The 22,749-nt window shown below is 65.5% G+C and overlaps 1 protein-coding gene and 1 long non-coding RNA gene across 10 annotated transcripts in view; one reads left to right on the top strand and one right to left on the bottom strand.

The window, feature by feature from the left end:
* The window catches only part of LOC118354754 (uncharacterized), a 3,782-nt gene extending 1,268 nt beyond the window's left edge, over window positions 1-2,514 (top strand). Inside the window, exons 1-3 of one of the 3 annotated variants that reach the window (XR_004815797.2) lie at window positions 151-279; window positions 478-642; window positions 1,979-2,514. This is a non-coding gene — a long non-coding RNA (uncharacterized LOC118354754). Of the gene's footprint in view, window positions 1-150; window positions 280-477; window positions 643-1,854 lie in introns of those variants that run through there. The other 2 variants (XR_004815796.2, XR_007410708.1) reach the window with 2 other exon arrangements.
* SPNS2 (sphingolipid transporter 2) overlaps window positions 1-22,749 on the bottom strand; it is a 26,014-nt gene extending 3,265 nt beyond the window's left edge. For 5 of the 7 annotated variants that reach the window (XM_049110060.1, XM_049110061.1, XM_049110062.1 and 2 more), the window contains exons 1-9: window positions 22,374-22,749; window positions 11,858-11,923; window positions 4,903-5,039; window positions 2,475-2,626; window positions 2,266-2,332; window positions 1,012-1,154; window positions 748-900; window positions 474-663; window positions 109-174 (exon numbers count right to left, since the gene is read on the bottom strand). In XM_049110060.1, the coding sequence (XP_048966017.1) occupies window positions 109-174; window positions 474-663; window positions 748-900; window positions 1,012-1,154; window positions 2,266-2,332; window positions 2,475-2,626; window positions 4,903-5,039; window positions 11,858-11,923; window positions 22,374-22,734 (1,335 nt within the window). In that variant the 5' untranslated portion in view covers window positions 22,735-22,749. Of the gene's footprint in view, window positions 1-108; window positions 175-473; window positions 664-747; window positions 901-1,011; window positions 1,155-2,265; window positions 2,333-2,474; window positions 2,627-4,902; window positions 5,040-5,174; window positions 5,326-5,562; window positions 5,589-11,857; window positions 11,924-22,373 lie in introns of those variants that run through there. The other 2 variants (XM_049110064.1, XM_049110063.1) reach the window with 2 other exon arrangements.

The following is a 22,749-nucleotide window of genomic DNA, read 5'->3' as shown; positions in this document are numbered from 1 at the left end:
GTAGCCTGGTCCCCCACAGCCTGATGCCCCGCAGCCTGGTCCCACACAGCCTGGTCCCACACGACCTGTGAGACCTGGTTGAGTACACGGGGACCCTGGCTTCCTCACCATGAGGATGTCTGCCGTGATGGCCCAATTAGAAAACAGCAGCGTCTCCCCAACAAAGATGCAGATCTGCCCAGGAGAGAGTGGAGCATCCAGTCAGGGACCTCACGAGGCTGCCGACAGGGAGCCCCTCACCTGCCACCACCTCCCGGAGCCTGCACTCCTGCCACGCAGGTGCAAAGGGATTGCAGACAGACAGGCGGATGGAGGAGCCTGGACAGAGCAAGGGTGGGCAGGGGAGGGCCTCCCCATGGGATGTCAGACTGTACTTCCTAGGTCAGAGGCCAACCCCCCGCCACGGGTGCGCCCTCCCTGCTCACAGGTGCACCCTCCCCGCTCACAGGCACATCCCCCACCCCCGCACTCACGTAGGCGCCCATGATGCTACTCTTGGCAGCCACGAAAATGAGGCAGATGAAGATGGCAGAGCCCAGCATGCCCACGGCGCACACCAGCGGGTCAGCCCGCTGAGTCCGCAGGCGGCACCAGCGCGTGGCTCCTGCCCCCGTGACCACGCCCAGGAAGCCAGTAAAGCAGGTGATGGCTCCGAAGATGAGGCTGTGTGGGGACGGGGCGCTGGCATGGGTGGGGGCTGGGCTCCCGCAGACGCCCCTCGCCGCCCCCGCCCTTGCCGGGCCCCACCTGTCCCTGGCCCCGCACGGCGGGCTGCTGCAGGTCTCCGCCGACTTCTGCACGACCTGCGCGCGGTGCAGGTACAGGGGGATCCACATGCCCAGAGCCCCTGTGGCGAAGGACACGGCCGACGTGGCCAAGGAGGAGAAGACGTAGCTGCGGCTGGGGAGACGCGGGGGCAGGGACGCTGAGCCGGGGACCACCCGCAGGAGCCCCCACCCCGCCCCAGGCTCAGGGTCCCCAGCCCCCCAGGCCTTTCCTAGTAACACTCACTTGCGGATCAGGGCCTTCATGTCACGGAGCCACGAGGTGCGCACCTTCAGCTGCCCCCCCAGCTGGTCTGCAGGGCCCCTCCTCGTGGCTGGGACCAGGATGAGGATGAGCGTTCCTGTGATCATGCCCACGATGGGGGACACCTGGGGGCAGGGGTGCAGCTGGGAGCCCAGGGCCCGCGGCTCCATCTCACCATGGGGCCCTGGGAGCTCCCCACCAACTATCGGGGGCAGGGGGTGCAGGGGGGAGCAGGGGCAGGATGGAAGGGGTGGACGAAGTCTGAGGAAGGGTCAGAATGCTTGGTGAATTAACGATGGAAAATCAGAAAAATGGATGATGGATGGAGAGAGAGAAAGACAAGCAAAGGGATAGACTCCGGGGGCATGATGAGAACAGGGAGCCAGAGACCAGCCCTGCCCACCCGCACCCGTGGGGGTGTGATGGTGGGGGCTAGGGGCTAGACCTACGGGTCTGGGGTGGCCTGGGGGCCTAGGAGAAGGGCTAGGGGGGCCTGGGGGGCTGAGGGAGAGGCTGGGGGCTCTGGGAGGGCCCAGAGTGCTGGGGGGTTTGGGGGGGTCCTGAGTCCTGGGGGGGTCTGGTGGCCTAGGGGAAGGGCTGGGGGGCTCTGGGAGGGCCTGAGTGCTAGGGGAGGGCCTGGGTCCTGGGGGACTGGGGTTAGGCCCTAGGGGGGCTGAGGGAGGCCCCAGGGGCCTGGCAGACACGAAGCTCCCACTGGTGATGGGGGTGGGGTTGTTGCTAGGGAAGGGCCCAGGCGCTTTTCCCCGTGTGCAGCCCAAAGCCAGGAACAGAACCTCCTGACACCCCCCCCCCACCCCGCCGCAGAGCAGGGAGGTCGGTCCCCACCCCCGCGAGCCCATGGAGGGAGTTCCTCTCCACACCCCCCATCAAGAAATTCCACGGAGGCTGCTTCCTTCCTGCTTTTGAGGAAAAAACACTTTGTCTTCAGCTTCCGCTCGTCCGCGAGACTGGGGATCTCTGCTTCCTCTGATTGCGGCATCCTGGGGCCTCGGCAGACCGGCCTGACCCCCCACCCCAGGACAGGAAGGGGCCCCAGACCCCGGGACCCCCGCACACGGGCCGGAGCAGATGCAGGGCCTCCTGACACGTGGGAGGGTGTCCCCCAATTGATGGCCGCTGGACACCTGGGCCCCCCCGACGCCCCTGGGACACACGTGGGGGTCCGGCCCCCGAGGTGGATGGCCTGGGGCTCAGGGCGGGCTGGGGGGTCCTTACCCGCAGGGCCCAGTGCCAATCTCCGGCTGCCTGCTTGACGCTGGAGCCTGTGATGTAGCCCAGGCCGCTGCAGAGGACACGGGTTCAGGCACGGGTGACGGAGCTCTTGGGGGGGGCCCACCATGGCTCCAAGGCCAGCCACCGCATGCTCGAGCGCCAACCTCAGGTGAGGTGGGGGGGATGTCTGCAGGGACCTCACCCGACCTCACCTGCCCAGCGGGATGGCAAAGTAAAACACGGAAAGCATGAGCGTGCGCGTGTTCTTGGTGAAGAGGTCGCCGATGATGGTGGGCGCGATGGTGGAGTAGCTGGCCTCGCCGATGCCCACCAGCCCCCGCGACAGCACCAGCAGCCAGAAGTGCTGTGGGAGGGTGGAGCTCGTGGGCCTCGCTCTGGCCCCCGCGGGCCAGGGGTGGCGGTGGCCCTGGCTGGACCTCCCGACCCCGCAGTGTGTCCAAGGGGAAGCCCCCCGCCCTGGGCTCGGCGCCCCCGCCCCACCACGTCAAGCGGCCGAGGCCGGCTGAGTGGGAAGGGCGGGCCGTGCCAGCTGCAGGGTCGACCCCTGCTGCCTGAGGCCTGAGAACCCAGCCTGGTCATCTTTCCCGGCCCCACCCTGACCACCCATCCGGCCAATGTCGCCCACACGTGGCCCTCCCCCGGGTCTCTGTCTGCCCATCTCCGGCCTGGCCGCCCCCCACCCGCCCCAGACCTGCCCTCCATCCCCTCTCTGGGGTCCGCTGCCCACACTCGGCCTTTGCCTGCTTGGCTGTTGGGCTGTCCGTGTGTCTTGATTCCCGTTGGCTGTCTGCGGATCGTGGGTACCCGTCCTCCCGACACCCGCGACCAGCGCCGTGGGTCCCCTTCCTGCCCCCCCCCCCCCCCCCACTGTGCAGGGAGCTCAGACATGGTTCTTTGTGTGGCTTTAATCCCATGCTGCCCCGCCGGGTGAACTTCCCTGGCAGCCCCGGGTCACCGCCCTGCCCAGGACAGCCCGCTGCTCCCCACAACAAAGGCGCTGTTCCCTCACACGCAGCCCGCTCCGCTCCAGGGCGCGCAGTCCTCTGTCCCTGTCCGGGCCGCCTCCCCAAACCCGCTGCGCCAGGCGTTCTCCTCCTGCACACACACACACACACACACACACACACACGGATGCTGTGCACACTTTCCAAACACAGACATGCAGGGCACCCATCGGCGCCCCCTCGCTCCCAGCCTCGGTCACGGTCTGGGGCCCAGTGGGCCAGTCCGTGCACACATCCTTCACGCTCTCAGGGCCCCATCCCGCGGCGCCCACACCCCGTCTGACCAGGGTGTCCCGGCCCCCCATTAGGTCATCATGTGTGCCGCCCCATGTGCCTGGGCCACCGTGTGTCTGTTGGGGTCGCGGGGGTACCCGTGGGGTCCTGCAGCACCCACCCAACAGACGCAGACCCATGATGCTGGGCACCTGCAGTCTGAGGCGCAGCCCAGTGGGATTTGAGCAGGGACCTCACTGCCGCCACCGCCACATGTGGCATCTCCCAAGGATGGCGGGACCAGCGCTGAGTCCTCCCAGAGGGTCTGCACCTGCTGCCTGGGCTCTGCACTGATCTACTGTGTCCGCATGTCTAGACGTCGCTTTGTCCCCGGCTCTCCCTGTCTGGAGCCCTTGGGCAGCCAGGCTGCTCTCCCGTCTGTGTCCGTGTCCCCTGGAATCGCCTCTGCCCAGGAGCAAGACCCACTCTCCACAGCATTCGAGGCTTTCCATCACCTGCTGGCCTTCCCGGCTCAAATGCCACCTCCTCCCAGAAGCCTTCCCTGACCCCACAGATTTCAGGACCCTACTGTGTGTTCAGTGAGGACCCATGGCTCGGTGCCCCTCCCAGAGGCTGGGAGCATTCGGGGCTCCCATCCCTTCTTCCCGCACCCAGCTTGGGTGCCGCCGAGGACAGGGCAGCATCTCCTCCTCCCTCTGTGTCCGGGCACAGCAGCCACCACCTGCCTGTGCTTCCTCTGCTTGAATGCTGCTACGGACGAGGAACTCACTACCCCCCAGAGCAACATCTCTCCCTTGTGGACAAAAGAATGGAAATCGTGATGTGTGGGACACCACCTGGCCCTGGCAGCTCGGCCATCTGTCACCACAAAGCTCCTGGCTGACCAGGGTTCCAGACGTCCTATAGACGGAGAAACAGAGGCCCTGGGATCCTGAGGCTGAACAGACCACAGAGTTGGGACCTTCAGGGTCAGACCATGGCGGCCGAGTGATAAACGCCTTCCTTACACCAAGGCCTCGGGCACTGGCCAGACCCTCAGAGGGTTGCTAGATGAGGAGGAGACTGTGGGCGGCACAGAGAGGGGCAGTGACACCCCCACCCCCAACAAGGGCCGCACAGCACAGTGACGCAGAGCTGGGACCAGCACTCGCCAGCCAGCTCCTGATGGGACGGGGTCTCTCAGACGCAGCTTGGCCGGTGGGGGGCCCTCCCGTTCACAGGGCCAGGACCCCACACCCCACTGCCCTGGGCAGACACCATCTGGGGCTCGAGTGAACAGGCCCAGAACCCCAGTCTGCAGGACAACTGGTCAACGGGGGCGGCCAGCCCAGCAGGGACAGGGCCAGACACTGTGGCGGGGGTGCAGGGGCACAGGCCTCACCTGCTGGGGGATGAAGGAGCTGGAGAAGGTGACAGCCGACCAGAAGAAGATGCCGCAGCTGAGGATCACCTTCCTGTTGAAGCGGTCACCCAGGTAGCCAAAGATGGGGGCAGCCACCATAAAGCTGCAGATGAACACTGTGCGGGAGAGGAAAGCGTGACAGGGGGCAGGTATCCGTGGGCACCAGGGGCCCCACCGTCCAGCCTGAGGCCTGGGGACGCCAATATCCAGCCCCAGGAGCCCCCCGCCCCGCAGCAGTCAGGAGACGAGACCTGCTCCCTCAGGTCCCACAGGAAGCCGAAGTCTGTGGGGCGGTGACCCTGTCTGATTCCAAGCGTGAGTCCCCTGCCACCTCATCCACCTGGGGAAGGGGCTTCAGAGAGGGAAAGCGGCCTCCCCAGGGACACAGAGCAAATCAGGGCCCCTCTGGCCTGGAGCCCCTGTCCCCCCGTCCCCCCCATCCTCCCATCCCCCCCGACACCGGCAGACACGGTCTTTGTCCACTCATCCATCTGCACCACAAAACAGAAACCCCTGCCCTCCTGGGAAGGACAACCGCGATAAAGTGGAGGCCGTGGTACGTCAGACAGTGAGGAGCACTGAGGAGGGTAACGGAGTGGAAACAGGAGACAAGAAATGTGTGTCTGACGCAAAGCAGACCTGAGGATTCCAGGTACAAGGGTCAGAAAGGGTGACGTTTCAGCAGAGACCTGGAGGAGATGAGGAGACAAATCGCGCAAATGTTGTGGCAAGAACGGCAAGTGCCAAGGCCCTGGGGCAGGAGTACGGTCTACATATTTGAAAACCAGCAAAGAGGCCAGAGTGGCTGGTGAGGAAGGACAGAGGGGGATGGGACGGAGGGGTGCAGGTTGGATAGGCAGCACCTCACAGCACGCCGTGGTGGCTGTGGGTCCCATGGCTGGGAAGGAAAACGGTGGGACGCTGGGCAGGGCCCTGGCACGACCTGGTTTCCTTCTAGAACAAGAGCATCAGCGCCATGGGAGATCACTGCCAGTGGTGAGTGGGGCCCTGGGGGTCAGGGGGCAGGCAGCTCCCTGCCCTTCCCCCATCCCCCGTAAGGCCACCGCACAGCTGATGGGCAGATGGCCCAGGTGGCCAGGGGTTCGGGTGGTGACCTCAGGGCTCCATCAGACAGAGTACAGACCCAGTGCATAGGGTGCGGGGAGGGGGGGCAGGGGGCAGGGCAGGGGGGATGGGGAGGAAGAGGGGCAGGGCGGAGGGAGGGAGGGAGGGGCAAGAGGGTGGGAAGGAGAGACAGCAGGGTGTGGGTGTGTGCTGTCAGGGGGCACCGGGGCAGAGCTGGCATGACCCTGCACAGGGCCCTCCCACCCACCGGCCAACCTCAGCCTCCCTGCCTGGAGCCGGGTCACGGGCCAGGTCCTGCGGACGCAGGTGTGCACCATGCAGGGGTGAGGTGGGGATGCACGCACATGGCCCACCCGGGCGGTGGTGCAAGGTGTGTACCAAGATGCCGACGCCGACGTGACATGGTCCTCACCTTGAGGCTCGCGCGACCTTCCTGGACGCCGCTCAGTGGCTGCGTGTGTGATGTAAGCACAGAAGTAGCGCAAGGAGGGGGTGCCCGGCGGACGGTGACAACTGACCCGCGCCCAGGTCAAGCCTGCGGATCCCACAGATGGCACTTCCAGCTGGGCCACCGCCCAGCCCCCCCAGCACCCCCTCCCCCACCCAGATTGGAGCGGATGTGGCCTCCACAGGGCTCACGGTGTGAGTGAGGAGAAAGCTGTGTTCCCTCCGTGCCTGTGCCTGCAGGCCACCCTGGGGGAAGGAGGCAGAGAGGCTTCCTGGAGGCGGTGATGTCAGCACCGGCGTTGAAGGGTGTGTAGGAGTTTACCGGGATGATGCTACTTAAACCTGGGACTGTGAATCACATCTACACAGGCAAGGGGGCCCCCGATGTTTAGGGAGGCACAGTGCTTATGGTCACCAAGGACACTAACCGTCAGGTCCCAGCACACACCCTGGATGTAAGTGCGAGTCACCTCCCTGCTGTGCACTACCCTCTTCCTCCCACAGAGAAACACAGAGGCCACAAGGACAGAGGTCACATGACTGCGAGGGGCAGGGGCTGGCCAGGCCAGCTTACACCCCAATCTAACCTGGGGTCCTAGCACTCGATCCCCCTACAGACTGCAGGGCGGGGACAGGGGTGCCCGGCTGATGGGACCACTCAGGGCACGCTGGGGACAGCAGGGAGGTGGGCCGGGACTGTGGATGGGACAGCATGTCCACGCTCCCCCCAGGATGGGCCAAGGGGACAGCTGGCTCTACCCAGCGTAGGCCACTCTGGGGTGTCCCCAGCACCGCTCGCTGCAGAGGCACCTGGATGGCAAGTAGGGGTGCAGGTGCAGCCTGTCCCCACCGCCCACCTGAGCATCCAGCGACCTCACCCACAGAGAGCTGGGCACTACAGAGAGTGGTGGAAATCTCCCCACGGCCCTCCTGACCCGGACACCTGGGGCCTTCCCCCTGGGGGACAGGGTGTCCAGAGCCTGGACAGACAGCAATCGGTCCATCTTCACAGCCCCGCCGCCGCCCCCCCCCCCGCTCATGGTGGACGGCAGAGGGAGAACCCGCCCGGGCCCTGGGGAGGCACAGCCTGACACGAACGCTGTCCCTGGTGGGGATGCACCCCATAGCTGGCCAGCAGGCCACGGTGCTGGGAAGGAAGAGGCCAGGCTGCAGGCTTCCTCGACCTCGGGATGAGCGGCCTTCCCAGCCACTCCCGCACGAGGACATCCCGTGGTCCTGGAGCATAGGGAAGCCCTTGTTAGGGCATGTGGCTGAGCCCACAGGACAAGGACAATGGGTGGGGTGGGCAGGGGGATGACCTTGGGAACCCCTGGGGGAGTGGGGGGTGGGGGCCTCAGGCCAAGCGCAGCCTGGGAGGGGCTGCCCCAACTCGGGGCCCAGGACCACCCCATGGAGGGTGCTGCACCCGCTGACACTGCCTGCCGGGCTGCACTTGACCCTGCAAGCCCCAGAAGGTGGTCCTGGGGCTGGAGCCGCTGAGGTCTGAGCTGGGGGTCCCAGCCTCCCCCTCCCACCACCCTTGAGCTCAGGTCCGGCCCCCACCTTAGCCTCAGCTGAACCGGGGCTAGTGGACCTGTCATTTGGGGAGACTTGCCATCCTCTATCACCTGTGGGCAGGGAGGGTCACTGGGGCTGGCCGTGCCCACAGGGCATGGACGATGGGGGACCCAGCACTGCCCTGTGTCCACAGCTGGGCGTCCATGGTGCTCAGACGTCCCGCAGGAACACAGGGAACCACCCGTCCCGCCCCCGCTCAAGGCCAAAGTGCCAGGCAGTCCTGCAGGCCTCACAGGGTCGGGTTCTGGGCGTCCCTGGGACAGGAGGGCTGGGCCGGACACATGGAGACGGAGCGAGGCCAGGACGCTGCCGTCTGGTTTCAGTCTGAGCTGGCTCTTCCTCTGTCCCCATCCCCGCCCTGGATCGGCCTCGTGACGGCGCCAACCACAGCCCTGCGCTGTCCCCCTGCCCTCACCCGCCACCACCCGTGGCCCCACATGGGGCATCCCCACGCGCGCCTCTTGAGGGGCCCGCCTGCTCTGGAGCCTTCTCTGGCCCCCGGACCCTGAAGTGGACGCGTGTGCAGCACCTGCGGCATGTACTGCCTGCCGCCCACCTCCCCGCCCACTGTGTCCCCCAGGGTCTTCTGATTTGCTAATTCTCTCTCCGACCGGGTCTGAATGTCATGGGTCGGCACACACGTTTCACTGTGAGTGCGGGGTTCAGGTGTGTTTAGGGAGCTCCCCGTGCTCTTGGCGCCGGGCCACTCTCGGGGGGTGCGCTCTCTCTGTGGAAACTGAGCACACGGTGGCGAAGCCCCCAGGGCGGACTCACAGGTACCTGCTCAGGGACAGCTTCTCCGCGCTCCCCGTCGGTCGGCATCCTCCCCAGGGGCTCTGCTCACAGTGGGGTAGCAGCATGTCCCACACGGGCCCCGGGGTCATCGAACCAGAGGGAGCAGCTCCAGACCTGCCTCCACCAGGCCCTCTGTGCAGAAGGGCCCAGAAACCCTCCACGCTCTGCACAGACCCCGCACCAGAGCCGGGATGGACAATAGAAAAGCTGCCACTGGCTGGACACAGAGAGCGGGCCCTGGGTTCTGGGAGGAAACTGAGTCACCCAGGCGAAGCCAGAGGCCAAGGCTGCACCGGGCCGACCCTCAGGGCAGAAACCCCAGAGCCCCGGCGCCTGGCGGTGAGGGCCACGTTTGAGCCGACCGAGTGGCAGCTCTGGAGTGGCATGGCACTGTTCTCTCTCCTTTTTATGTATACTTAAAATTTTTCATCGTAAAATGTTTATAGTAAAAATACCGTAACCAATGCCCGTGATGGAGAGTGGTCCCCAGGTGCCCCACACCGCTTGGCTCTGACACCCGCTCCCCATCCTGCTTCTCGGTTCGGTTCTCCAAACCGGCACCTGGGAATCCCCCACCTTGGCTTTCCAGCTCAGCTACGTGGGCAACGTCTCCCTGGCATATTTTACCCGCTGGGGGCAGGGGAAAGAGGGCTCCCCACATCCACTCCCACAGACGGCCGGACGTCCCTACCCTGAGCAGGCTCTAACCCACCCTTCGGAGCCCCGCACAAACGTCCGCTCCTCGGGGAAGCCTTCTCCACCTGCGGCCAACAGAGACTGGCACTGTGTCCCTGGGTCCCTACGTGGGGGGCCTGGGCAGGGCCTGGGCGTGTTCCGCCTCTACTGAGTGAGGGAATCACGGGAACATGGGGTGGGGCCCAGCCCTGGGCTCTGTGGCGACTCCTGCTGGCTGTGGGGTACAGCCAGCTCCTGGTTTCCCAAAATCTCAAGTGCCCAGCACGGTGACTCCACCACGGGCATGGGCAGAGGCTGGGCCCTGCATCTGTGGGGACTTGGGGCCCAGCTTGGAGCTGGCAGTGTCAGCAAGGGGATGGCCAAAGGCAGGCCCTCCCCCAGTTGGCGCACAAGATTGGGTCCCAGGAGAGCAATGGGGGCAGGTCTGGGCCTGACCGTCACCCTCCGCCACCCCCACCCTGTCTCTGGGTGCAACTCCCCCCCAGACGCACAGAAACCCGGCTCTCCACCCGGCCCTTTGATCTGGGCAAACCGCAGCACCTGGCTGGCGCCCTCCACCTGGCTCCCACCTTATCAGGGGCTTGGGGAAGAGACAGGTGCCTGGGGCCCCAGCCAATTAGGTGATTGCCTCATTGGCTACTGAGTCACATCCATGTCTAGCTTGCCCAGCGTCTTGGCTCTGGCAGCCAAAGGGGTGAGGACTCTCAGCCCAGCTATGCCCAGGGTGGGTGCTAGGGGAAGGCCACAGGGGAGGCGTCTCTGAGAGACTGAGGCACCAGGTACTGGGACCCTGATTGGAGGCCTCCTGTATCACCTCCCCAAGCCAGGAGGATGGTCCCCAGAGGTCCAATCCCAGGCCCCAAGTCACTGTTTCTGTCTCGACCTCTGTCCCCTTGTCTGGGGAGTAAAGCTGCGCACAGAGAGTCTGGGAGGAAGGACCAGACCCAACGATGCCACTGGGTGTTGTGTCCACCTCTGGCCAGGTTGCCAGGGGTCGGGGGGCGGCCACGGCTTCTGTCTCTCAGCCGGAAGGTGGCCGGGGACGCAAGTGCAGCAGCAGGACCATCCGTGGAGGCTCACTGGCCCTGACCTCCCGGGGTGGGTGGTGCAGGAACCTGGGCAGATCTGGCCCCCTGCCTGTCGTCAGCAAGGCCAGGAGTGGGTGAGACTCAGTGCATCCCCGCGCCCCCCCCGATTCAGGGGGCACAGAGTGGGGGTGCTGGGAGGCTGGGCTCCGTCCTGCCCTCCCTTGCCACCCCCCACCCCATGGTCCAGCTGTGAGGGCAGTTCCCGTGTGCTCCGAGCCCAGGAGGCTGGAGGCGCCTGTCCTGGGTGGGGTGACGTGGGCAGAGGCAGGGATGGGCCACCCTGGGGGCTGGACCACAAGCCTCACCCCTGCCCCAGCTCACCCTGTCTCTGAGCCCGAGACCTTGTCTGGGAAAGCAGCCCAGGCTGCAGGCCTGACCGAGGGGTGAGCTCAGAGGCCGAGGAGGCTGGTGGCTGGCACTGTGCTCCCTGGAATGCCACCCAGACAGGTCAGGCAGGTTCCTGGACAGAGCAGTCCCCTTCCACCCCTCCCTCTGGGGAGAGCTCGGCAGGGGAAGGGGCTCACTCTCTGGAATGCAGACCACGCATTTCCTCCCACACATCTGACCAGGCCTCGAGGCCTCATGACCCAGTGGACGCCGGGGCGAGAAGGAATTGGTGCCAAGGGAACCGGGCCCTCAGCCACAGAGCGAGTTGGGGGCTGTGGGGCGGATCAGCCTGGGGTGGGGAGCACAAGGAGAAATGGGCCCAGGTCAGGGCCGACAGGCTGGGACCCCTGCTCACACCTGCCATACGGCCCCAGCTCAGGGGGCTCAGGACCCCAGGCCTAGCCTACCCCCTACCTCCTCGGCCCCTGCTCTAGGTTCGGAATGGCTGTGGGGCTGAACAAGGGGGTTTCCTGCCCTGACATCTCCGAGAGGATTCCCAGCCTGATGACGATGGGAGGAACAGTGTGGGGGGGTTGCTATGGAGATGGGGTCATCGAAGCGCTGCCAACACCACCCTGTGCACCCCAAGCACTCCCCCCGCCAGTCTTGGGGTAGAGCCTAGACCCACAGGCAGGGTCAGCTCTGGGGCCTGGACTTCTGGCCAGCCTCCCACACGCCCCCCACCCCCCAAGGCTGCTACTGGGCAGCTCGAGGGGACGTGGCGGCCTGGGGAGGCCGCATCCTTGAGGACCCACAGCACAAGGTCATGAGGTCAGACACGAAGCACACGTTCTTCCCAGTGGGTCAGGTCCAGGGGTGCTCAGCAGGCGTGGAGGGGCCTGGGTGGGGGGCCTCACCTGACTGCAGCAAACCAGCGCCTCGATCCTTGACCCCAAAGTGCTGCTGGATGTCCAGAAGGACGCCTGGGAGGAAAGACAGAGGCTGCTTACGTGGGTGCCTGCCCAGCCGCCCCAACCCGCCTGCCTCGGAGACCCCAGCCCCAGCCCGGCCTCCTTCCAGCGGCAGGCCCCCTGGCCTGGCTGACAGAGCACCACCGTCCAGTGTGCTCGGGGCCACCTGCTACCCTGACCCAGCCAGGCCTCCTGTGCCCACCCCAGAGTCCTGCCTGTCATTTGGCCACTGCGGGGGCCTGAGGTATAGTCACTTGGTCCCCGTGGTCACTCAGTCCCCCATGGTCACTCAGTCCTCCCGTGGTCACTTGGTTCCCCGTGACCCCAGCCCATCCTGGGCCCTGCCCTCGGGGGCACCACAAGGCCCAGAGTGGACTGCAGCCCTGAGTCCTGCAAAGGAGCCTTCCAGCCCAGGAGGGGGCAGAGGGTCATAAGCAGTGCTACACCTACTCACCCCTGTGCATGCACAGGTACACGGGTGCCATGCTCACCAGCCAACCTGGGACACTGACCGGCTCGTGGAGGGATGGCCACCCCTGGAGGCCATGCCCGCCCCTCTCCCAGGTCCCTCAACTCTGCTGACCCGCTTGGACTTTGCTTGTGTGTGGGGGGGGTGGGGGTAGGACTCAGGGCGTGAGGGACACCTGAAGTCAGACCCCTGGGCCCTGCCTCTCCCAGAGCATGACCAGGGCTCCCAGCATGGCCCACAGGCACCAGGGCCCTACCTCCACCCACTCAAGGGTAGCAGGGCTCCCCGACCTCAACCACCAACCATCTGCCCCCAGAAGGGATGAGGAGGAAGGAGTAGCGGAGGGGGCTAGGCCCCAGAAGCCCCTGCACAGGGGACAGAGCGGGGACAGGACCTGCCTTCACGGCCTGGAGCTCCTCATGATGGCGAGGTGACCCCAGGAGCCTGGGACTGTTACCCCCGGACATGCAAGGAAACTGAGGCATGACAGTCTGTGCCCACCCAGGTCACGCAGCAGGGAAGGGGGGAGCGGCCCCGCCCGAGGCTCCCCAGGGCCTGACCCACCTCTGTGCAGCAGGATCCGCGGAATTATCATAATGAAGAGGCTGCTGAGGCCCGTTAACAAGTTAATAACTGGATGGCCACGGAGGGTGGGGGGCAGGGCCCCCACGGGGGACCGTATAGACTGCACCCTGGCCACCCTGGGGAGCCCCCCCACACACACACTGCCGGCCCCACGGCCCGAGGCCCCCACACCCCTCTGCTCACACCCCTGGGTCTCCTCCAACGGGGAGGGTGGCAGGTGACCCCACTTCTAGGACACCTCCCGCCCCCCACGCCACGCCCCCGACATCCACTCAGGGGGCTGGGCTTCGTCCAGAGGCTCCTGCAAAACTCGAGTCAGGTGCCTCCTCCTTCGGGAAGCCCTCCCTGGCTTCTGCCCCTCCCATCGCCCTCAATATGTCAGGGGCCCCCACGCTCCCCCCGTCCACCGTCGGGGTCACAGTGGACACTGGCCACGGCAGGGGTCATGAGTTCTATGGGGATGACACGCGTGAGGCTCGGCGGATGGATTTCCATCCCCGCCCCGACGTCTGCCCTGCGCAGCGGCCCCAGGTGACCCAGTGGACCAGGCCCACACCTAGACGAGGTCTCCCACCCCGCACACACCTGACCGTGTGGCCCCAGCCCAGGCCCTGCCCACAGGTGGATGGCTGAGTAGATGCTGAGTGCCCCCCATAGTAGGTGGAGCCACAGCAGATCGCAGTGGGTCGTCTCCAGGACCCAGGGCAGAGGCTGTTGCCCGGCAGGTATGGTTACAGAGGGGTGCAGCGGGAAGGGGGCAGGAGGGTCCAGGAGTGCCGCCCCCCCCCACCCTGGGTGCCTGTCCACATCTAACAGGGCCATGAGTCTGCAGTCACCATAGGCCAGTGCTGGGCAGCCCGGCAGGTCACAGTGGTCAGCGTGAACCCACTGCCTCCCCGGGGGGGCACACCGTAGCCCTGACGGCACACGCTCCGCCCCACAGCCTTTGGTGACCGGTGCTCGCCTGCGCCTCCAGGAAACTTCCCCTGACCTCCTCAGACCCATTTTTCCCACATCCGGATAGATGTCCCAAGAACGGCTGAGCCAACCAGACCCTGAGGCAAAGGATGCTTGGGATGCACCTACCCCAGCACCCTGGGGGCCTGTGCCCACAGCCCGAGCTGCAGGATGCGCCTTCCCCAGACACTGGGGCCATCGGGCCGTTCTCCCTCCAACCAGCCAGGAAGGGGCTGGGGCCGCAGGCGGCTGTGACCCACTGGCCGCTGGCTTGGGAAGCATGTGTCACAGCCGCGCACGGCGTCTCGGGTTTTCCTCTGGGCTCCCGCCCGGCTCGGCCCACGTGCCCCTCCCTTCTTCCCACCGCAGCCTTATTTTTAGCCTCTTTCCTGCAGGCTGAGGTTTGGTGGGTCGCAGGACGGGCCTCCCACCCAGAGCGGCCTCCCAGGCGTGCACACCGGCCACGGCGGCCGTCCCGCCGCTCCGACCCTCAGCGCGTCCTGTTCCCGGCGCCAAGGAAACACTGTGGATGTGCTCACCAGCTGACCCCAGTTATACCCCTCCCCGGCCCCTCTTGTCCAAGGCCCATGGCCCCGCTGTGTCCTGGGGATCCTGCGGCGCCCCTGGCTCAGCCTCATCTGCCCCCTGAACACCAGCCCTCAGGTGGGCTCTTTGCTCCCGCCCTCACCCCTCTCGTCCTGACCTGTCCCCCCTGACCTCTCCTATCCTCACCCCTCCCATCTTTACCTGTCCCAATCTGACCTCTCCGTCTTCACCCCTCCCATCCCCACCTCTCCTGTCCTCACCTCTCCATCCTCACCCCTCCCGTCCTGACCTCTCTTCCCCATTGCTCCCCTCAAACCACCCCCGCTGCAGCTTAGCCCTACAGATTTGCTACCCGCTCAGAGTCCTAGCCCCCTGACGGCTCTCACCACACCACTCAGGCCAGGGTCGCCCCTCCCAAGGCCCCTCTGCAGCCTGACCTCTTGGACACCGATCTCCTGTGTCCCAGGCTGGGGCTCAGAGTCACCAGAGCTGGTGTCAGCAATGCTCCCAACAACAATGTTCCCTGGATGAGCTTGCTGAGTGTGACCATGGCCATACCCCCAAACGAAGCCCAGATGTGCAGCTTGGAGGCCTCCATGCCCAGCTCTGCACAACTGCCCATCTAGGCTGAGGCCCCAGGAGTAACAATGTTGTGGCCTGGCTGGTCCAAGGCCTCTGGGACGGGCATGTCCCCACCTGCAGGCCCCCAAGTTCCTCCTCTGCAGCTCTTGGTGAAGAGGGGCCTGTAACCCGGAGAGCTGGCTGCTCACAACACTCCCGAGGCCCCCACTCCACCCCTGCTAGGCCCTCATGACCTCGGAGAAGCGCGTCCACCTGCTGATAGGGTACAGGCCTCACTAAGACCAAAGGGACACTTACACTGGCCTGGGGGCCCGGCCCAGCCTCAGATGTGACCTGAGGCTTCTCCCTGCCCCGTCAGCCGGGCAAGGCACCCCCCAAACACAGGCGTCATCACCCCATGCGCACCCTGCCTCCTTCAGAGCAGCATGGGCAAAGCAAGACCATCTGGGCTCTGATCCTGGCTCCTCCACGTGCCCTGCTGGGTGACCTTGGGTAAGTGACTGGACCTCTCTGTGCTCATGTCCTCCTGTGTCTGTGTCCTAACTTTAAGCCCTGCTTCCTGTGCTTGTGAGGTCTGAATGGGTTAATCTGCATAAAGTGCTTAGCAGGCAGGTAATCAATAACTGGCGGGTCCCACGGCCACGGCCAGGGCATTACGCATGCTCCTACCTCCCCGGGCTTTATGTCCACACCGTGGGGCTGCACCAACGGGGCCCAGGGACGACAGGGACAGGCCTGCCTGGCCATGGTGCGTCTGGGTCTGAGGGAAGGGGTCCTCCGCGAGGCCTCAGAGACTGCCTGCCCTGGAGGAGTCACCCCTGCCCCTCGCTCAGCCACAGCTCCCACCCTGGTAATTACAGGAGCCTGAGGGCCCGGCTCTGCTGACCGGGCTCTGGATGGCGAGGGCTAGCAGCCACAGCCCGGCCCCACTGGCACCGCCTCCCCACCTACGGGCATCGGCCACGGCCTGGGGATAAGCTGAGTGACCTCCAGAAACCCCGGGTCCCTCCTGGGCACCTCAGATTGACCTCTGGGAGCGGCCCAGGGTCCCCGCCTCTCAGTCACAGTCATCAGACAAGCACCCATGTACACCCACCCCTGCTGCACCTGGCAGCAGGTCATGTCACCTGGCAGATCCAGATTGTTAAGGTTACAGAGGATGAGGGTGAGGCCCTGTATCTTCTCCTGAGGACCTAGACTCCCAGCTTGTACCCCAAAGAACACCCCCTCCCTGCAGGTCGGAGAGAGGAGCACCCCCAGGCCCTCGGGCTCAGAGCCCCCCCCTCCCTGCAAGTCTCTGTGCCCAGAGTGGGCGGGGATGGGCAGCCTGGCCTCTGCCCACGGCTCTAGTCTATCATTTGGGGCCGGCTTTCCTGGAACCAGACTCGGCCTCAGTAATTTGGGGGCTCTGGACAGACACTCCTTCCCCAACGTGCCCCCCAGGTCCCCCCCCCCCCGCCCCTGGTCCTGCCCTGGCCTGGCTTGGGACTTCCCCTGGACCCCCAGGGCTACCCTTATCATGACTTGCAGACCTAGGATGAGTCCGGGGCACAGGGGAGTGATAAGACCTCAGAGCAGCAGGGCCTGACCCCTGGGTACACAGCCCTCTCCCCCTGAGCTGGCTCCCGCTCCTGCCCTCCTAGGGGGCAGATGGACACTCGGGCTGACGTGAAGAGGCCTGTGTCCCCCCACTCACCCAGCAAAGCCCTGGCCTGGCTGCTGACACAGCGAGTGACCATGGAAGTCTGCCACTCCCAGCACGGTGCTGGACAGTCTGCGAGGCCTGGGCAAGCTCCCTGCCCCCCGGGACCCCGTCTGTGGACCTTGCAGTGGAGGGACCCTGAGTCCACGTGGAGCTACCCATTCACGGGGTGCCCAGCCTCGCCTGGCCTCCAAGCTCTGGCAGACGCCTCCTCCCGCTGCCTGCCTCAGCCACCAGCTGCCAGGACAGGGCCAGGGCCAGGCCCAGTGCGAGGACACCAAGTGGACGCTTCACACCGCCCCACGGCATGGCCTGGCACGAGACCCATGGAGGACACCAGGCAGTAGCTGCAGCAGGCTGCTGACCCTATAGAGGCCATTCTGCCCAGTGTGGGGTGAAGGGACCCCCCCTCAGGGCTCGGGCTGAGGGCTGAGCGGTGGGCCCACGCGGACCATGTCTCCCATCTCCCTCCCCCAGCCCGCTGTGTGCCCAGCCCCAGCAAGCGTCATCAACCTACCAATGCCTCTTGGCCTTGAAGGTCGGGCAGAGTCAGGCAGGGCTGGGTCAAGCCAGCTGGGCCACTGAGCAGCTCAGTGAAGGTGATGCCTGGGCCAGTCTCCCACGTGTCTGGGGGAGGATGGGACTAGGCCCACAGAGCAGGGGGAGGCTCCCTGGAGGGATGGCCAGGCAGCACCCACTGAGGACTGGCAGGGGACACTGTGGCTGGCCGCCTGGCCCAGCATCCTGAGGAAAGGGCCGCAGGCAGCACTGGAGCGCAGCAGACAGGGGTTCCTGACACTGCAGGCCACACACTCCCGGGGAGCAGGGTCCCGACCATGGCGAGGGAGGAACAAGACAATCAATTGTGCATTCAGGGCCCAGAGAGGTCAGGATCTGCCTCAGGTGACACAGCACACTCTGGCACAGCCAGGAACAGGGCGGGCAGTGGGAAGCGCGCTCAGGGTCCGGTACAGGCCCTCTCTGCCCCGCTCCCATCCCTCCTGCCCACAGGCCTTCAGGCCCCCACACCCAGGCAGAAACAAAGGCCGCTTCCTGCCGGGAATGAGGAATGATGGGAGCTCCTCCTCTCTGAGCTGCTGGGTCCAGGATGTAACTAACTGGCAGCCTCCCGCCCCTCACAGAAGGGTAAACTAAGGCACAAGCCACCCCTAAGGCCCTGGGTCCCAGACCAAGGTGGCACATTTCAAGGCCAGCAGCACGGCTGGGAAGTTCCTCAGAGGCAGCTGCTGGCCCTGCAGGCCGCCTGGCTGCTCACCTGGGCGCTGGCCGCCACACAGGCACTCTGGAATGTGGCCCTGGGACACCCGCCTGCCCAGAACTCAGGCATCGCTGACGTGGCCATGGCAGTGGCTGGGGCAGGACCTCTAGCAGTGACCAGGCCAGCTGAGGGGCAGGGCTTTGTGGGGTAGGGGTGTGTGACTACCCTCCCTGAGAAGACAGCCCCCAAGCTGGGAGCCTGACCTGCTTCCACCCCAGGTGACCCCAGAACAGACTTCTGCCTCCCCATCTGCCAGCTTGAACAGCCTCATCAGGCATGCCTGACCCCAGGCCAGGAGGCCCCACACCAGCTCTGGGATGCAGTCGTGCCGGGAGGGGACCCTGTCCTGAGCTCCCCTCTGACACCAGACCAGGAGCCCCTGCCCCAGCTCAGGGGTGCAGGAATGCTACGAGGGGACCCCATCCTGCCCAACCTGTGATCCCCCTGTGCTCTGCTCTCCCAGGCTTGTGTTAGTGAGCAGTTGCCATGGACACCGGTCTCACTTCTTTGGCAGGAAGGGCTCCCCCAGGGCAGGGCTGTGCCTCTCCTCACCTCCCCTCACCAGCCCCCACCTTGGCCAAGTCCAAGTGCCCCCTCCATCAGCCACGGGCTGGATAAAAGGAAAAGAACACGGGCTCCCAGGAAGACATAGGTACCCCCGACCCAGGGAGGGGTCTCAGCCCTTGAGGGCCATTCCCCGCCTCTGCCAACGAGGCCTACGCCAGCCTCTCCTGCTGGGCCCGGCACCAGGAGCAGCACGATGCCACCTACACCCGCGGTTCTGCTTCCAGTTTACAGATATTACAGATGGAGGAGTGGGAGCTGGGGGCAGAGGCACCACTGGGGGCGAGTCCCCGAGACCCTGGCCAAGGTGCTCCCCCATCGACCTGAGCTGGCAGCCTGGGCTGGGATCCAGGTGCTGCATGGGTGGCTGCCCAGTGGGGAGCATGGGCAGGAGCATCCAGGTGCTGCATGGGTGCCCCTGCCCCGGGGGAGCTCCATCTGCCTCCGTGCAACTGAGCTGAAGTCCCTGCAGGTGCTCGGGGGGAGCTCCTGCCCCGGCCAGAAGCAGGGGTCTGCGTGTCCACCTCAGTGGACAGACCAGGGCCCAGGTGGGGCGGGGCTCTGCTCTCCTCTGCTCTCCTCTGCTCCCTGCTGCCCGGGAGCTTGAAGGGTGCCTGTGTCCTCATCCGCACAAGGCAATGGAGAGAAGCATCTAGATTGGTTTCTGGGCTGCTGCAATTTCATCCAATTGAAGACATGCTGCGGGAGCCAGGCCCAGCCCTCCTCACCTGCTTCTGAGGCCTGCTGCCCTCAGGGGGTTCTCATGGGGAGGAGGGGAGGCCCTAATTAGCTGGGAATGCTGGGCAGAGGCAGAAGCTACCTCATTCCATCCTGGGAACTCCAGGTGCTGGCAGCGAAGGGAGGGGTTCTCAGAGGAACCTGCAAGTGACCTGGGAAGGGCCCCCGGCCAGGCCCAGCCTATGCAGAGGTATGGAGGGGAAGGCGGCTGATACCAAACAGCTGTCCTGGGGTCTGCCCATCCCAGGCGCCTGCGAACACCCCATGTCCTCTGCTACACCAGGAGGGGGAGAGGAGTAAGTGGTAACCCCAGAGGGTGCAAGTGACACTCCCAAGGTCACCCAGCCAAGAAGTTGGAGAGCCTGACTCCAATGCCGGCATCCAGCATCAGGTCTGTGCTGTCTACTACAGTGACCCCACCACCGTGACTGTGGCTGCCACCGTCCGAAATGTAGCTTAGCCCCCCGGACGTGAGCTGTAACTGCAGAGCTTGCGCGGGGGTTCAGAAGTGCGAATGAAAGACAAGAGCAACACAGCCCGTCAACAGCCTTTATGTTTGATCACGTGTCGAGTTAGTTCAATATATTGGGATGAGTGAGGTATATTAATTCATTTCACTTATTTCTTTTCACTTTTCCAACACGGCCCCTAGAAATATTTAAGTTATACATGTGGCCTGCATGATACTCCTTTCGGCCAGAGCTTGTCTACACCACAGAGAGAAAGGGACGGGGTGGATTTAAAGAAAGAGAATGAACTTCTCTTGATCTTGGATGACGGAGCCAAGGCCACCCAGCAAGGGCCTCAGGGGCCAGGTGGGTAGCCACCCGGGGTGGGGCTGCATCCCCCCCCTCCTGAGTCCCTGCCCCTCCGGCCAGGCCAGCAACAGGTGGACTCGGTCTGAGGATGACCACTCCCCTGCCCTCCCCGCCACCCTCCAAACACACCAAGCTGTAGTCGTTGTCATGGAGACGGTACATCTTCCTAAAAGCTGAACTTGGGTGCAGGGGCGTGGGGGAGCCTGCCACAAAAGAGAGGGAGAGGGAGCCAGGCTTATCCGGAGAGGAAATCTGCGTGTGGGGGAGGGGCGGGGCCTGGGCCTGGGCTTGGCCTCCCGGAGGGATGCACAGCCCGGCTGCTGTTTGCACAGGGCCTTCCGGGCCTTCCTCCCTGCCACCCCAACGCCCCTCCCAGCCACCACCTCCATCCCCACTTGCCGATTTACTCGAAATCTCATATCTCATGCTCCCATGCGGACTCTGCGACCCAAGGAGGTCTGGGGGAAGATAAGCTCAGGCCTCCCAGAGCCCACCCCTCCCCTCAGTCCCCCGCAGAGTCAGTGTAATGGGGGGGAGGGATGCAGTCTTGGGCCAGTGTAAGTGCTACAACTCCAGGAGCGGCACCGTTCATGGTCGGACTGAAAGGTGGGGGATCTGTTCCCAGCCCCAGGCTTGCTGGTGGCCCTCCTCTGCACGCCCCAGACCATCCTGGGCACAGGCTGCATGGGGCCTCCATCTCATCTGTATACACAAGTCCATTTTGCACTGATCATTCATTCCCAGCATTCTTCTGACTTCTCCCTGTGTTAGGGTGACACCTTGGCTCCCAGGTCGTGGGCAGCATGGCGTGTGCTGCTACCCTTGGGTGGTCCTGAGTGTTCCTGCTCAGCAGACCAGACACAGCCTCCTGGGCACAGCCCAGCTCAGACACTGCTGCCACCGGTACCCATTTCCAACTCCCCGCAGCAGACAGAACACAGAGCCAAGGGGTTTAGAAAGTAGGATGGTGTGGGGGTGGGGGGTGCTCCACTGGAGTTCTTCCCTTCTACTTGACACAAAATCCTGCTCAACAGAGGATGCTGAGACCAGGAGAAGGGAAGGGGACCCAGGGGGCACATGGCTGACCCAGGGTCCTCCTCTCCCAGTAGCTACAAAGTTCTTTTTACAGACTGTCCAAAATTCCTTTTTTTTTTTTTTTTTCAGTTGTTCCAGATTTTGCTAAGCTGTGGTTAGGCAGGTTCTGGGCCAGCGAGCTGTGTACAGTCTCTGCTCTCCATGGGAGCCCCCCCTCAGCCTGGCCAGAGGGCTTTTCTCTCAAGGTTACACCTGGAGGCAGCTCAGTCCCCGGAAACGCCCCGCTCCCAGATCCCTGAAAACTGGGGGAGGGGGAGCGAGCCCCCGGAACCCCAGAACCTCAGTCCACTGCCTGGCAAACTGGGACGCAGACCCGAACGCAAGCTGAGACTGGCCCAAGGTCACACACCAGGCAAACGAGCAGCACATCTGGGACTAGAAACCAGCTAGTCTATCGACCCCTACCCCATCCGCAGGGATGCCCGCACGGGACGAGACGGCCCCTTGGCAGCCCCACGGCCCGCGCCCTACCCCAGGCTCCAAGCGCCAGGGAGCAGGGGGAGGCGTCCTCAGGCCCCGAGCCAGGGCCAGCTGCAAACCGCATCCCGGGTCCCCAGGCGCCGCGGACCCGCCCCGCCCCTCCCTCCGCTCCCGCAGCCCCGAGCCTTTGTCAGCCACGCGCTCACACGGATCCGGCCGCCCGCGCGCACCCGGCTCCCCGCGCACACCCGCAAGGGGCGCGCGCACCCGCCGCTTGCACGCAGGGGAGAGCGGGCGGCGGAGGAAGGAAGGAACTGCCCCGCCGCGGCCCGACACACCGCCTTGGCTGGGGGAAGGGGAAGGGGAAGGGAGGCCCGGGAACCTGAGGCTGGGGCGGGAGGGGCGCGGAGGGGACTGTCGGAGAGCAGGACAACGGATGGGCCGTCAAGGGCTGGCGAGGACGCGGGGCTACTCCAGGGATGGGGACTCCTCCAAGCCCTGGCCCTGTGGGGCGGAGGGAGTGCAGGGGGCGGTCCCCGGGTTGGGCCCGCGACTCCCCGGGCATCCTTGCCCCGCTGCGTCCGGGCAGAAGGCCCTGAGACCCCGACGGAAGGCTGAATACCGGAGGCCCCGGGACCAGAGGCTTCCCGGGGTTCCTCCAGGCGCGGGGGGGGGGGGGTCTCGGGCTGGGCGGGGCACCCGCTCACCTGCCACGGTGTACCTGTCCAGGTAGTTGAGCACGTTGCCCAAGCTGAGGATGGCGGCGGCGGCCCCGCGCCCGCGGCCCGAGCTGGCGGGTTTGGGCTGTTGAGCGCCGGGGCCCTTGGCAGCGGCTGCGCAGCCGGGGGCGCCGGGGGGTCCAGACGGGGCCCGCCTCACGCTGCCCGACAGCGTCTGCACCTCGTCGTCGGCCACCGCCGCGCCAGCAGCGCCCACCGCCCGCGCCCCGCAGCAGCCGCCGCCTCCAGCCCCTCGCTGCGCCCCCCGGCGCCGGCGCCGCCGCTCAGCGTCCGCCTCCTCCTCCTCCGCGCCGCCCGCCGCCGCCGAGGCGCATTCCAGGCACATCATGCCTGCCGGGGCGGG

Source organism: Canis lupus, chromosome 5 (genome assembly GCF_003254725.2).
Source record: "Canis lupus dingo isolate Sandy chromosome 5, ASM325472v2, whole genome shotgun sequence".
NCBI lineage: Eukaryota > Metazoa > Chordata > Mammalia > Carnivora > Canidae > Canis > Canis lupus.
Note: the sequence above shows the minus strand (reverse complement) of the source record. Positions and strands in the feature narration are given on the sequence as shown.